At 37.7% G+C, this 11,151-nt stretch overlaps 2 protein-coding genes across 5 annotated transcripts in view; both read left to right on the top strand.

Moving 5' to 3' along the window:
• Window positions 1–4,175, top strand: part of LOC106875740 (probable ATP-dependent RNA helicase DDX28) — a 23,391-nt gene extending 19,216 nt beyond the window's left edge. For 3 of the 4 annotated variants that reach the window (XM_052971887.1, XM_014923988.2, XM_052971886.1), the window contains exons 14-15: window positions 57–209; window positions 3,210–4,175. In XM_052971887.1, the coding sequence (XP_052827847.1) occupies window positions 57–209; window positions 3,210–3,302 (246 nt within the window). In that variant the 3' untranslated portion in view covers window positions 3,303–4,175. The remainder of the gene's footprint in view (window positions 1–56; window positions 210–3,209) is intronic. The other variant, XM_052971888.1, reaches the window with a different exon arrangement.
• A 2,967-nt stretch (window positions 4,176–7,142) lies between these two features.
• LOC106875736 (transmembrane protein 223) overlaps window positions 7,143–11,151 on the top strand; it is a 6,976-nt gene continuing 2,967 nt past the window's right edge. The window contains exon 1 of the mRNA XM_014923984.2: window positions 7,143–7,694. Within this exon, the coding sequence (XP_014779470.1) occupies window positions 7,181–7,694 (514 nt within the window). The 5' untranslated portion in view covers window positions 7,143–7,180. The remainder of the gene's footprint in view (window positions 7,695–11,151) is intronic.

Genomic DNA, 11,151 nt, shown 5'->3' with positions numbered 1-11,151 from the left:
ATATATATATATATATATATATATATATATATATATATTCATTTTTCTGTGTCTAGGTGCAAACCGTTATGAACTATGATTTCCCTCATTTCGTCTCTGATTACATCCACCGTGTTGGGCGTGTTGGACGTCTTGGTTCAAATGCAACCTCTGAAGTAATTTCTTTAGTGGCACACAAGTATGAAGTGGAAATAGTATGGTTGCTTGAAGTAAGTATCTGTAACTAATTGACAATAATATTGCTTATTGAAGCCAGCCTTATTGTTTTGTTTTTCAGTTTTAAGAGATTTGTCAGATAAAGAAATCTACAGTGATTTAGTCAATTCAGAGTCAGAAATTGCATCAGCACATATTAGTTGTTTACCCTTGACAAAGGCACAGACGTCACTGAGGTTAAGAAGTTTGCTTTCCAATCACTTGGTTCCAGGTTCAGTTCCACTGTGTTGCACCTTGGACAAGTGTTTTCTACTGTAGCCTCAGGCTAACCAAAGCCTTGTGAATGGATTTGTTAGATGGAATCTGACAAAAGCCTGTTACATATGCATATATATATGTGTGTGTGTGTGTGTGTGTGTGTTACTCTCTCCTTGTCTAGACATTGCATAATAGTTGTAAATGAGAGTCACTATCATATAAGTAGTGTCATTCGCATCTGTCCATGTGGAAATGTTATCTTTCTTGAAAGCAGTTGAGAGTTAGTGACAGGACTAACCCTAAATCTGCCTCAATAAACTCCATCTAACCCATACAAGCATGGAAAACTGGGTGTTAAAATGACGATGATGATGATGATGATGATAACAATGACATTTCCATTGATCTGCTTAACCAATACAAATTTGCTATAAGATTATATGTTTTTTCAAACTATCATTTTTAGAGGTGAAAGATTTTTCTATATTCCATCACCATCATCTATGTCATTATTTAACGTCTGCTTTTCCATGTTTGCATGGGTCACACAAAATTTGTTATGGCAGATTTTCTGTGATCACATGCCCTTGCTGTTTCCAAACAAGGAACAAGGTAATATTTCCCCATGGCCAGATACATTTTACATAGACTAGAATCGAGCAGCATCACTTGTATGGTGCTGATCATCATTAATACAACCACCACGTGATGTCAAGACAAGCAAATGCAAAAATACAACTACACGCACACACACACACACACAGACACACACACACACACACATACTGACACACATGCACATTAATGTATTGTTAATCAATCATTGGAAGTGGTGAGGTTTGAAATCAGGAAGCTGAGACTCACAAAGGAGAACATGAAAGAATGCAACAAGTGATGAGATTCTGTGCTGAATCCAACTAAACTATGTTAGCATGGAAAACTAAACTTGACTTGGTGGTGGCAGTGGTGGTGGTAGTCACTGTAGGTAACAGCAATGTTACCTTATGTTACAAATTTACTGTTGTATTTTTGTGCTGATTTACTCTTTTTGAGCTTTGTTATAGGCTTAGTAACTAATCAGGCTGAAGTGGCATCTTGGTTTTTGTGATGCAAATATGACAATGTTGTATTTAAGATTATCTATCTAGTTTTTTATAACTTTTGCAGGTGTTTTTGTTGTGTTCACATGTGGGAGAGTGTGGCATTAGATTGTTCTTTGTGTGTTTTTTGAAAGAAACTAGGCTGTCATGTCCTTATTGGCAGATGTTTGCTCAAATACTGTGGTTTACAGTCCAAGAGATGACAGGGAGACATTCAGTGCTTAAGACTGAAGCAAGTTTAAAATTTTTCTGGATATAGGCACGGCACAGGTATGGCTGTGTGGTCAAGAAGGTTGCTTTGCAACCATGTGGATGAAATCTTGGGCAAGTGTCTACTATATCAAATTAGCCAACCAATGCTTTGTGAATGAATATGACAGAAGGTATCATATGAATGAATAGACAGAAACTGTGTGGAAGCCTGTCATCTATGTGTGTGTGTGTGTGTATAAATTATCATCATCATCATCATCATTGTTTAACGTCCACTTTCCATGCTGGCATGGGTCGGACGGTTTGACTGAGGATTGGCAAGCAGGAGGCTACACCAGGCTCCAATCTGATCTGGCAAGGTTTCTACAGCTGGATGCCCTTCCTAACGCCTACCACTTTGAGAGTGTAGTGAGTGCTTTTTACATGACATCAGCATGGGGCCAATCAGGCAGCACTAGCATTAACCACGCTCAAAGGTGCTTTCTACGAGTCACCGGCACGGGTGCCAGTCAGGCAGTACTGGCATCGGTCACAACAACAATTTCACTTGACTCAACATGTTTTCTCAAGCACAGCACATTGCCCAACAATTGAAGGAAACTCTTAAATGGTCTGGTTATGCAACACTGGCATGGGCCACAGCTACGATCTCACTTGGCTTGCCAGGTCTTCTCAAGCACAGCCTATCTCCAAAGGTCTCGGTTGTTTGTCATTGCCACATACATACACACACATATGTGCTGGTACCACATAAAATGCACTGTAAAGTGGTTGGCATCAGGAAGGGCATCTAGCCATAAAATCTATGCCAGAACAGATAGCAGAGCTTGGCACAGTCCTTTAGCTTACCAGCTGCTGTCAGACCATCCAACCCATGCCAGCATGGAAGATGGACATTAAATTATGATAATGATGATGTATGTATATATAAATGTGTGCTTGACCATTGACATTGGTTTGTAACTTAGCATATTGTGGTTCACCTATCACAGTTTATCATTTAAGCTTATATTGATTCCTCCGCGGTGTTGTTTTGCATTTATAATAAAATAAATATATACAAATTATAAAAATGATTTTAAAAAATATACAGTACAGTACTGTTTCTACTTCACGGATTTTCACCTTTCGCTGGGAATTTTGGAATGTAATACCCGTGATAGTTGAGGGATTACTGTTGTACTGGATGGATTTGTTCAACTAAACCCTGAAGACAGTGCTCCAGCATAACCACAATCCAATGACTGAAACAAGTAAAACATAAGAGATAATTCTTCATTCTCCATCCATGTGTTGCTTTGAGCAATCTAGCTAAAAGACCAACCCTTTAGCAGCTTGGACATTGCAATGCCATATTCTTTTTGCATCTTCAATTTTATAATTGACGACAATAAAAAAACATTTACTTCTGACAAGTCTATTTTTTCAGTATTTTGGCAGAATTTGACTTTTAATGTTTCTTTTTCCCTTCTCTGTTTTCAGATGGCAGCTCGGAAAATGACCAAAGTCCATAACGTCAATGCAAATATCAAACGCAAACTTGTAGGGCGGCATGTACAGACAGAGAGAAAATAACTAATTTGAAAACATTTAAGGATTTTGAGAATGTGTATGTGTGTGTGTGTGTGTGTATGTATATATATATATATTCGTGTGTATGACAATTTCTTGTCAAAGACGATGTATGAAAAAGCTGCTCAAATAATTTATTTATGGTGATGAAATATGTGTGCTGTACATTTGCTCACTCCTTCCATCAAACCAATGTTGCTTGAACAGGTGCACCATACCTCACATGTCATTGGACTAATTACAGAGCAATGTGAAAGGAAGTGTTTTGCTCAAGAACACAACGCACTACCTGGTCCAAGAATTGAAATCACAATTTAACGATCGTGTGTGCAACACCCTAACCACTGGGCCATGTGCCCTCACATATATACCTTAGGACTCTCATTGATTTGGCATATGGGGGCTCAGCAAGCCAGCTACATCATGTTCTCAAAGTGTGATGGTGTTGGTGTCTCATTCTGCTGAACAGCCTGTGTGATGAATATTATTATAGTGTGGGCAAAGTTTTTGCAGAGCCAGTTCCACTCTCATCTTTCAAACTTGTACTGGTTTGGTGCAACAAAAGCCCAGTGGTTACCCGGATGCAGGATTAGTATGGAATTACCTTCTCATAGATGAGCAGTTAAAAACCTGAAAGGCCCTGGGTTTGTTAAATGGCCTGTGAGTGACATTCTTCCAATGACATGCTAATTAACCCATAGTGGAGGCCCTGGCAAGTGCTACTACTCCAAGTTAGAGTAAAAATTAAGAGATGGTTCCACACTTCTTGGAACCCTTAAGCCCCTCTACTTAATGCAGTTTAAAGTAACACCAAGGACTCTGTGTTTGTGTAATATACACATGCACACAAAATAAATTCTTTTTAAAACAAGCTTATATCATGTTTTGGTGTTTATTTCTATATTGATTTCTTTTTAATCACTGCTAATTGAACTTAATCGTCAATATAAACAGTTGAATCTTCAGTATCATCATATTACACACCTTGTGGTTGTTTAGAACCAAGTGAGTTCCAATTGAATGGACTTATGATCAAGCACAGTATATCTATGATTATACTATCCAATATATCCTCCCTTTTATATTTTTTAGAAGATGGTTGGATATGATTTGAAAGTGATTTGACTGCTATTTCTAGCAGGTTGAGTGACGACATAGAAATTCTCTTGGTTGCTCATCACATGTGTTTTAATTGTTGTCATTTGCATTCATAGACAATTTACTAGTTCTTCCATACTAGGGTCATATATAGGGATCCCTATCAGTTTTGATGCTGAGGATTTAGTTGTTTGATCAACTGCATTACCTGCCCTTGAATTAGCATATAAGTGGTTGAGTATTCCACAGATCCATCTGCTCTTTAATGTAATTCTCTGGTACAATCAGCACGACAAGTATGTGTGTAAAAAGGTTGTATTATATGGATTACAAATGCTAGCCAGCATTGTTGCATGGTTAAAACAATTTCTTCCCAACCACATGCTTTTTTGGGTCTGTCCTACTTGCATGACATATTGATTAAATGTCTTCTACTATATCCTTGGATCAACCAAAATCATGTAAATGGATTTGGTTGATGGAAACTGAAAAAAAAAGCTTGTTGTAATATATATCCTCCTCTTTACCATCATTTTAATGCCCACATTTCCTTGCTTGCATAGCTCAGACAGAGCTTATTGAGACAGATTTTCTACAACCAGATGCCTTTCCTGTTGGTAACCCTTGTTTGCAAGCAAGGTAATATTTCCTCATGGCCGAACATGTTCTCGCAGAATATTTGAAATGAATGACAGTGGCACTCATTTACAACTATTACACAGTATCCAGACAAAGAGACACAAACATACATACATATATGTTTTTTCCTACCTTTCTGTTAGGGGGCACACGTACTTACACACATGTACACACATAATGGAAACATCTACCTACTAAATTCATTCACATGATTTCGGTTGACCCTCATACATACATACATACATATATTTATATATATATATATAAACATACATACCTACATACATCATCATCGTTTAGCGTCTGCTTTCGATGCTACCATGGGTTGGACGATTTGACTGGGGACTGGTGAACCAGATGACTGCAGCAGGCTCCAATCTGATCTGGCAGTTTCTACAGCTGAATGCCTTTCCTAATGCCAACCACTCCAAGAGTGTAGTGGGTGCTTTTATGTGCCACCGGCACAAGGGTCAGTCGGGCAGTACTGGCAACGGCCACACTCGAGTGGTGTTTTTTACGTGCCACCTGCACAGGAGCCAGTCCAGCGGCACTGGCAACGACCTCACTCGAATGTTTTTTCAAGTGCCAGTAAGGCGACGCTGGTAACGATCACGTTCGGACCTCTTTCAGCTTCCATCTTCCAAATCCACTCTTAAGACTCTGGCCAGCCTGGAGCTATAAAAGAAGACACTAGTGATGTCTGGTACTTATTGTATATAGCTTTTCTAACTTTAAATCCTTAGGCATTGTTTGGCCCTAGATCAACCCTCATTGAGCAGACACATGGTGGTTGTTTAATTTCAAATTATCACTAAAGGTATTCCAATTCTAACCATATTTCTCTCTCTCTCTCTCTCCCTCTCTCTGATTTAAAGGTGATATTGCTGCTATTTCCAATTCAGATGAGATTTAGAGGCTTATTTATTGGCTCATATACTCTTAGTCAGTTGAGCTGATTAGCATCTCTCACTTGTTTACAGCATCCCTCTTTATGGTACCTTTTTACAGATGTTTGGACTAAGTTATTTCTTTACAAAATACGTGTCAGTATCTTACTGATCCAACTGTGTTTCATTGAAGTTCAGATCAATGATTAAAGAATTTCTTGCCTTGACCACCTATGATTAAAGTTTTTTTTTTGCCTTTTTAGAGGTATCTAACATGTCCTTTCTGTTTTTTGGGGGATTGTTTTCAAGATTTGATTTGAAGGAGATTTGACTGTTATTTCTTGCAGTTCAAAAGATCACATAGATGCTTCCTAGACTCAGACCTTTGGTTGGCTTGGATGGTTGACAACTTTCATATTTCAATATTAAAGAAATCAAGCATCTTTACTCCATAAAGCCTTCAGGGAAATTAACAGATGGTAATACACTTCATAAGCAAACTCAAAGATCCATTAATAAAAATCAAGCATCTTTTCTCCACAAAGCTTTCAGGAAAATTAACAGACTGTATTACACTTCATAAGCGAATTCAAAGATCCAATCTTTTGTAACGCAACTTGGACTTTTCTAAGAAAACTGATACAGCTGTACAACAGACAAACCAGACAGTACAGGGAGGAAAAGACGGTAGCTTCTTTTTTTTTTTAAGATAATGATAATTAGTCACAAACATAAGTGCAACAGCACAGATTTGGAGAGAATATGGCCTAACTATCAACACTTGTTGATATTTTCGTTGCCGTGATGTTTCCAAAGTCTATAAAGTTAACTTTGACAAGATTCAAACTCAGAACATGAAAGACAGCAACTAAATACCACAACAAATTTGATCTGGTGCGTTGCTGATTCTCCCTTTTTTTTTTTTATTACAAGAAAGTAAAAATGGCACTAGGTCACACATTTAGGGGTGGAATATAGTCGATGATATCGACCTTAATATTTAACTACGATTTTATTTTATTTTTTTCAGTACCAGAAAAGTTAAAAGCAAAGATGAGCTCAATGGTATTTGAACTTAGAACACGAAAAGAAGTAACTAAATACTAAGTTTGTCCGTTGCTCTACCGATTTTGTGAAGCCGTAACTGATGAGGTATCAAGGTCATGTTCTTAGATTAATTCCCTTTGTTATAGGAGAATAGTCTCCCTTTGTACTTATGCTCTTCATTTAATGCATAACAATCGCAATAATTAGAAGATGCATGTGTTATTGTATCGAAGTTTGTGTTTAGGACGATGTTCTTCGTTCAAACCTATGTTTAGGTTCAAAGACACAATATACAATCAAAGATACATTGGGCAAGTGAATAATCTCATTAAACACGGCAACAAAACATCGCTTTCAGCAATACCCTTGAGATCGCACTTTGTACCTTTACTGTCAACTTTCGTGTTGAATAGACATATATTTACTTCTGCTTCTCGTCAGCTTCCAACTGGACTACCGTTTGAAGTAAACGATCGAGTAACTAAAGACACTTTAATATATTCATATAAGAACGATAAATTTTACAAACTTCTGGCTTTCCTCGGTATTTTACAGTTCTTTTTCTGGGTCCACCTGGCCGGTTTCTCCTACACAACGTTGAGAGACGTCAAACCCAAAGAACAGGAAACAAATGGGAATGTTACTAAGCCACCGTGGTGGAAAAGAATTAATTTAGGAGAGAACAAGTATCGCAACGGCATAGCTTTACTTTGTATATCTGTTGGTTGGTATTTTTATTCATATTTTTTGTGTTTGTTAGTTTCTTTCTTTGTGGAGCTATCTTCTGGGCGAATCATATCACTTACTTTGCAACTAAATGAGTATCATCAGGAACAGGGGTTTAACCTTTCGATAGATTTGGCTCTCCGTTCAGAATCCTGGTCTGTCTGGTATTCTCAGTCGCTTAATAGCAATAGAATCCGGATTACCTCCGGCCAAGTGAGCTTGTATGCTCGAAACAAACCTGAACTTTTTAAAACTTTGCAAAGAGCCTTTGAAACAAATGAATGAGTAAATGTTCTTATTTTTATTTTATCCTTGCCGAGAAGGAGCCTATGTGTATTTACTCGACCTGCTAAAAACAGTAGCCAAATACCTATCAACTCAAACTCTACCGCCCTAAAAAAGGAATGGCGGAGGAGACATTGAATTATGTATTCCTAGATACCTACCAAAAGACAGCATTATCATAGCTGAAAATGCCTTTGATCATTGGTCTGCTCGGTTGTCCTGAGGGTAAACAACATCTGTACTGAAAATCACCGTTGTCCGAGTGAGTTCGATACTGTCTTACAGATGTTGATACGTGAGTTTTGTAATGATACATAACCTCGTAGTGCACTTAGCTATAAATAGATGTCACGAAGAGAAATGTTGTAGACAACCAAGTACAATGAGTAATTAAGGGATTTTCATTAATTGTTTAGCCACTGGTCAGTTTTGTTTTATCTCAACCTATGATCAGAAACATTTCTGTCTTAACTATTCTGTCGTTTTTTCCCAGCCGCATGTATCTAAGACTACACTGGCTAATGTGTCTATCGTTTCTTTAATATGATTGGATGTGATTTTAGAGAGATTAGTTACTATTCTAGTGGATCATGTAGAAGTTGTCTTGTTTGGTTGTGCTTCATTAGCTTACATGCTTGTTCAAATCCTGGCACAGCCCCTGTGAAAATAATATATTATTCTTTTACATCACTGCAGTTTACACTGTTAGTGATGTACCAATATACAGGACACTAGGTTTATAGCACTAATGTTTAATGTTTAAGTGACTTCTCTGATCTAATTTCCAATGAACAATGGACATGGTAATGTCCATTGTTCATACTGAGAACCTTGTGGCATCAAAGCTTGGAATGGACTATCAATGACCATTCAGAAACTCAGACCATCTGATTCACTGCTTTCTACCATAATTCTTCTTTACTGCTAGCCATCTCTCTTACCATTACATCTTTCAGTCCTTCAGTATTTCTGTTAAAATATTCTCTTCTATCATTCTTCGTTAACTATATCTCTGTTCCTAATCTCCCATACTATCACCTCCTTATCACTCTTTTTTCCATCATGCCTCTTTTCTAGTCAATCTCCTTACCAACAACCAACATGCAGCTGCCAATCACTGTCTCTCAGAGTATAGAGGACTCTTTAGGTTTCCCAAGGACACAGCAATCTCTCTAATGTTGATGCCACAATAAAATGCACCCAGTAAATACTCTAAAGTAGTTGGCATTAGGAAGGGCTTCTGACCATAGAAATCACTCCAAGATTGGAAAATGTGAGCAAGACTTGATGTTACTGCCTTTCAATTCATCTAAGGAAGCAGTAACTCCAATTAAGAATTGACTCGGACTATAACAACCCATCCAACAAATGTTAGCATAGGAAACAGACATGATGATGATGATGAAGAGGAGGCTATACTGCTATATTCTACGTATCTTTTATATAATAGGTAAAAAGAAAAGATAAAGACCTCCCCCCCCCCTCGGTCATGAATAACCATGGGATTGCACCTAGAAAGTTCCCCTCAGAGGCACAAGTCCAGGCAAGTTTGTTTATAGGAGACCAGTAGTTGCTCATGCATACCAGCCTCTCCTCTTTATGCCACAGAGGGGAAGGCAAAAGCCAATACAGCTTAGCACCAGTCACATTGCAACTTATTTTTACAGTTAAGTGAACTGGAGCAACGTGAAATAAAGTGTCTTGCTCAAGAACACAACACTCATGATTTTCAGTCCGGTGCATTATTGCTTCTGCCATCTACCATACTCTTATGTTTATTCATTTTATTATTTTTTTTTACTCTCCTGTTGTAAATGACAGATACGTGTTCTGCATTTTCTTGCTGAACAACCTTCATTGATGATTTGCACGTATAATGTTTGTGCTGCACATTAGCATACTCCTTCCATCAAATCAACATTGCACAGTGTGTTACATATCAGCTGTCAAAGTAATCATAGAGCAACATGAAATGAAGTGTTTTGCTCAAGAACACTTCATGGCAATGGTGATGGCAACACCTTAACCAAAAGCCACATGCATTCACTTCGTGATAAATTATAAATAACAAAAGAGACAGTTAACAACTGACAACACCTGATATTGTACATCAAGGAAGATAAGAATCAATGAATGTTATGCAACAAAAACACTTCTTATCTCTTTATCGTACTAAGCACTTCATCACTAACACAAGATTTTTCTCAGAATCTATATTCATCTATCAATTCATTTATTTTTTTATTATAAGCCTCTTCTATCTCTGTGAAGTGTAGATTTCTGATGGACTGATCTATCATTAGCAAAAAAAGGGTAAATTTTCAGATTAACACCCGCACGATTTTCACTAGGGTGTTAGGGTTAGGGTTAGGGTTAGGAAATTCCGTACTTAACCCTGACCCTAACACCCTAGTGAAAATCGTGCGGGTGTTAATCTGAAAATTTACCCCCAAAAGTTACCATATTTGATGGTATATATGACATACATGAAAAAAAAAAAAGGCTCCGAAAGAATCACCCGGAGTCCTATATGCGAAGTTGCTCCAGTTCACTCGGCTATAAAAATGAGTTGCAATGTCACTGGTGCCAAGCAGTATCGGCTTTTGCTTTTCCCTTCGATAATATTGGTGGCATGGAGAGGGGAGGCTGGTACGCATGGGCGAATGCTGGTCTCCTATTAACAAACTTACCTGGACTTGTGCCTCGGAGGGGAACTTTCTATGTAGAATCCTGTGGTCATTCATGACCGAAACGGGGTCTATATATTCTAATATACCAAAAAGTTTCTTTCTGTTGAATATGCGCTGCTAAAACTGGGTTACGTCTGGCATGCAATCAACTATATATGTATACTCAGTTTTCATCTCAACAAGTGCTTGAAATTTTGTCCTTGCTGTAAAAAGGTGTACAGATGATTGATCTGATCGCAATAGGACACTAGTACTTATTTTAATTGTTCGTGACTTTTGAAAGACGAAGTTAATCTCCAAAATTTGAGCTAAAATATCCCAATCGAGTAGCTGGCCAGACTTTCTACTGTTGCTGAAGTTACATCGAAGGGAGGTAAGTAAGAAACGCTCTGTCAAGATGGGAGATAATTAAATTTCTTTATAAAAACCCTTTACCAAAATCGGACACAATATATATATATATATATATATATATATATA

This window comes from Octopus bimaculoides, chromosome 11, assembly GCF_001194135.2.
Source record: "Octopus bimaculoides isolate UCB-OBI-ISO-001 chromosome 11, ASM119413v2, whole genome shotgun sequence".
Taxonomy (NCBI): Eukaryota; Metazoa; Mollusca; class Cephalopoda; order Octopoda; family Octopodidae; genus Octopus; species Octopus bimaculoides.
The sequence above is the reverse complement of the archived record's forward strand: the minus strand, read 5'-3'. Positions and strand labels throughout refer to the sequence as shown.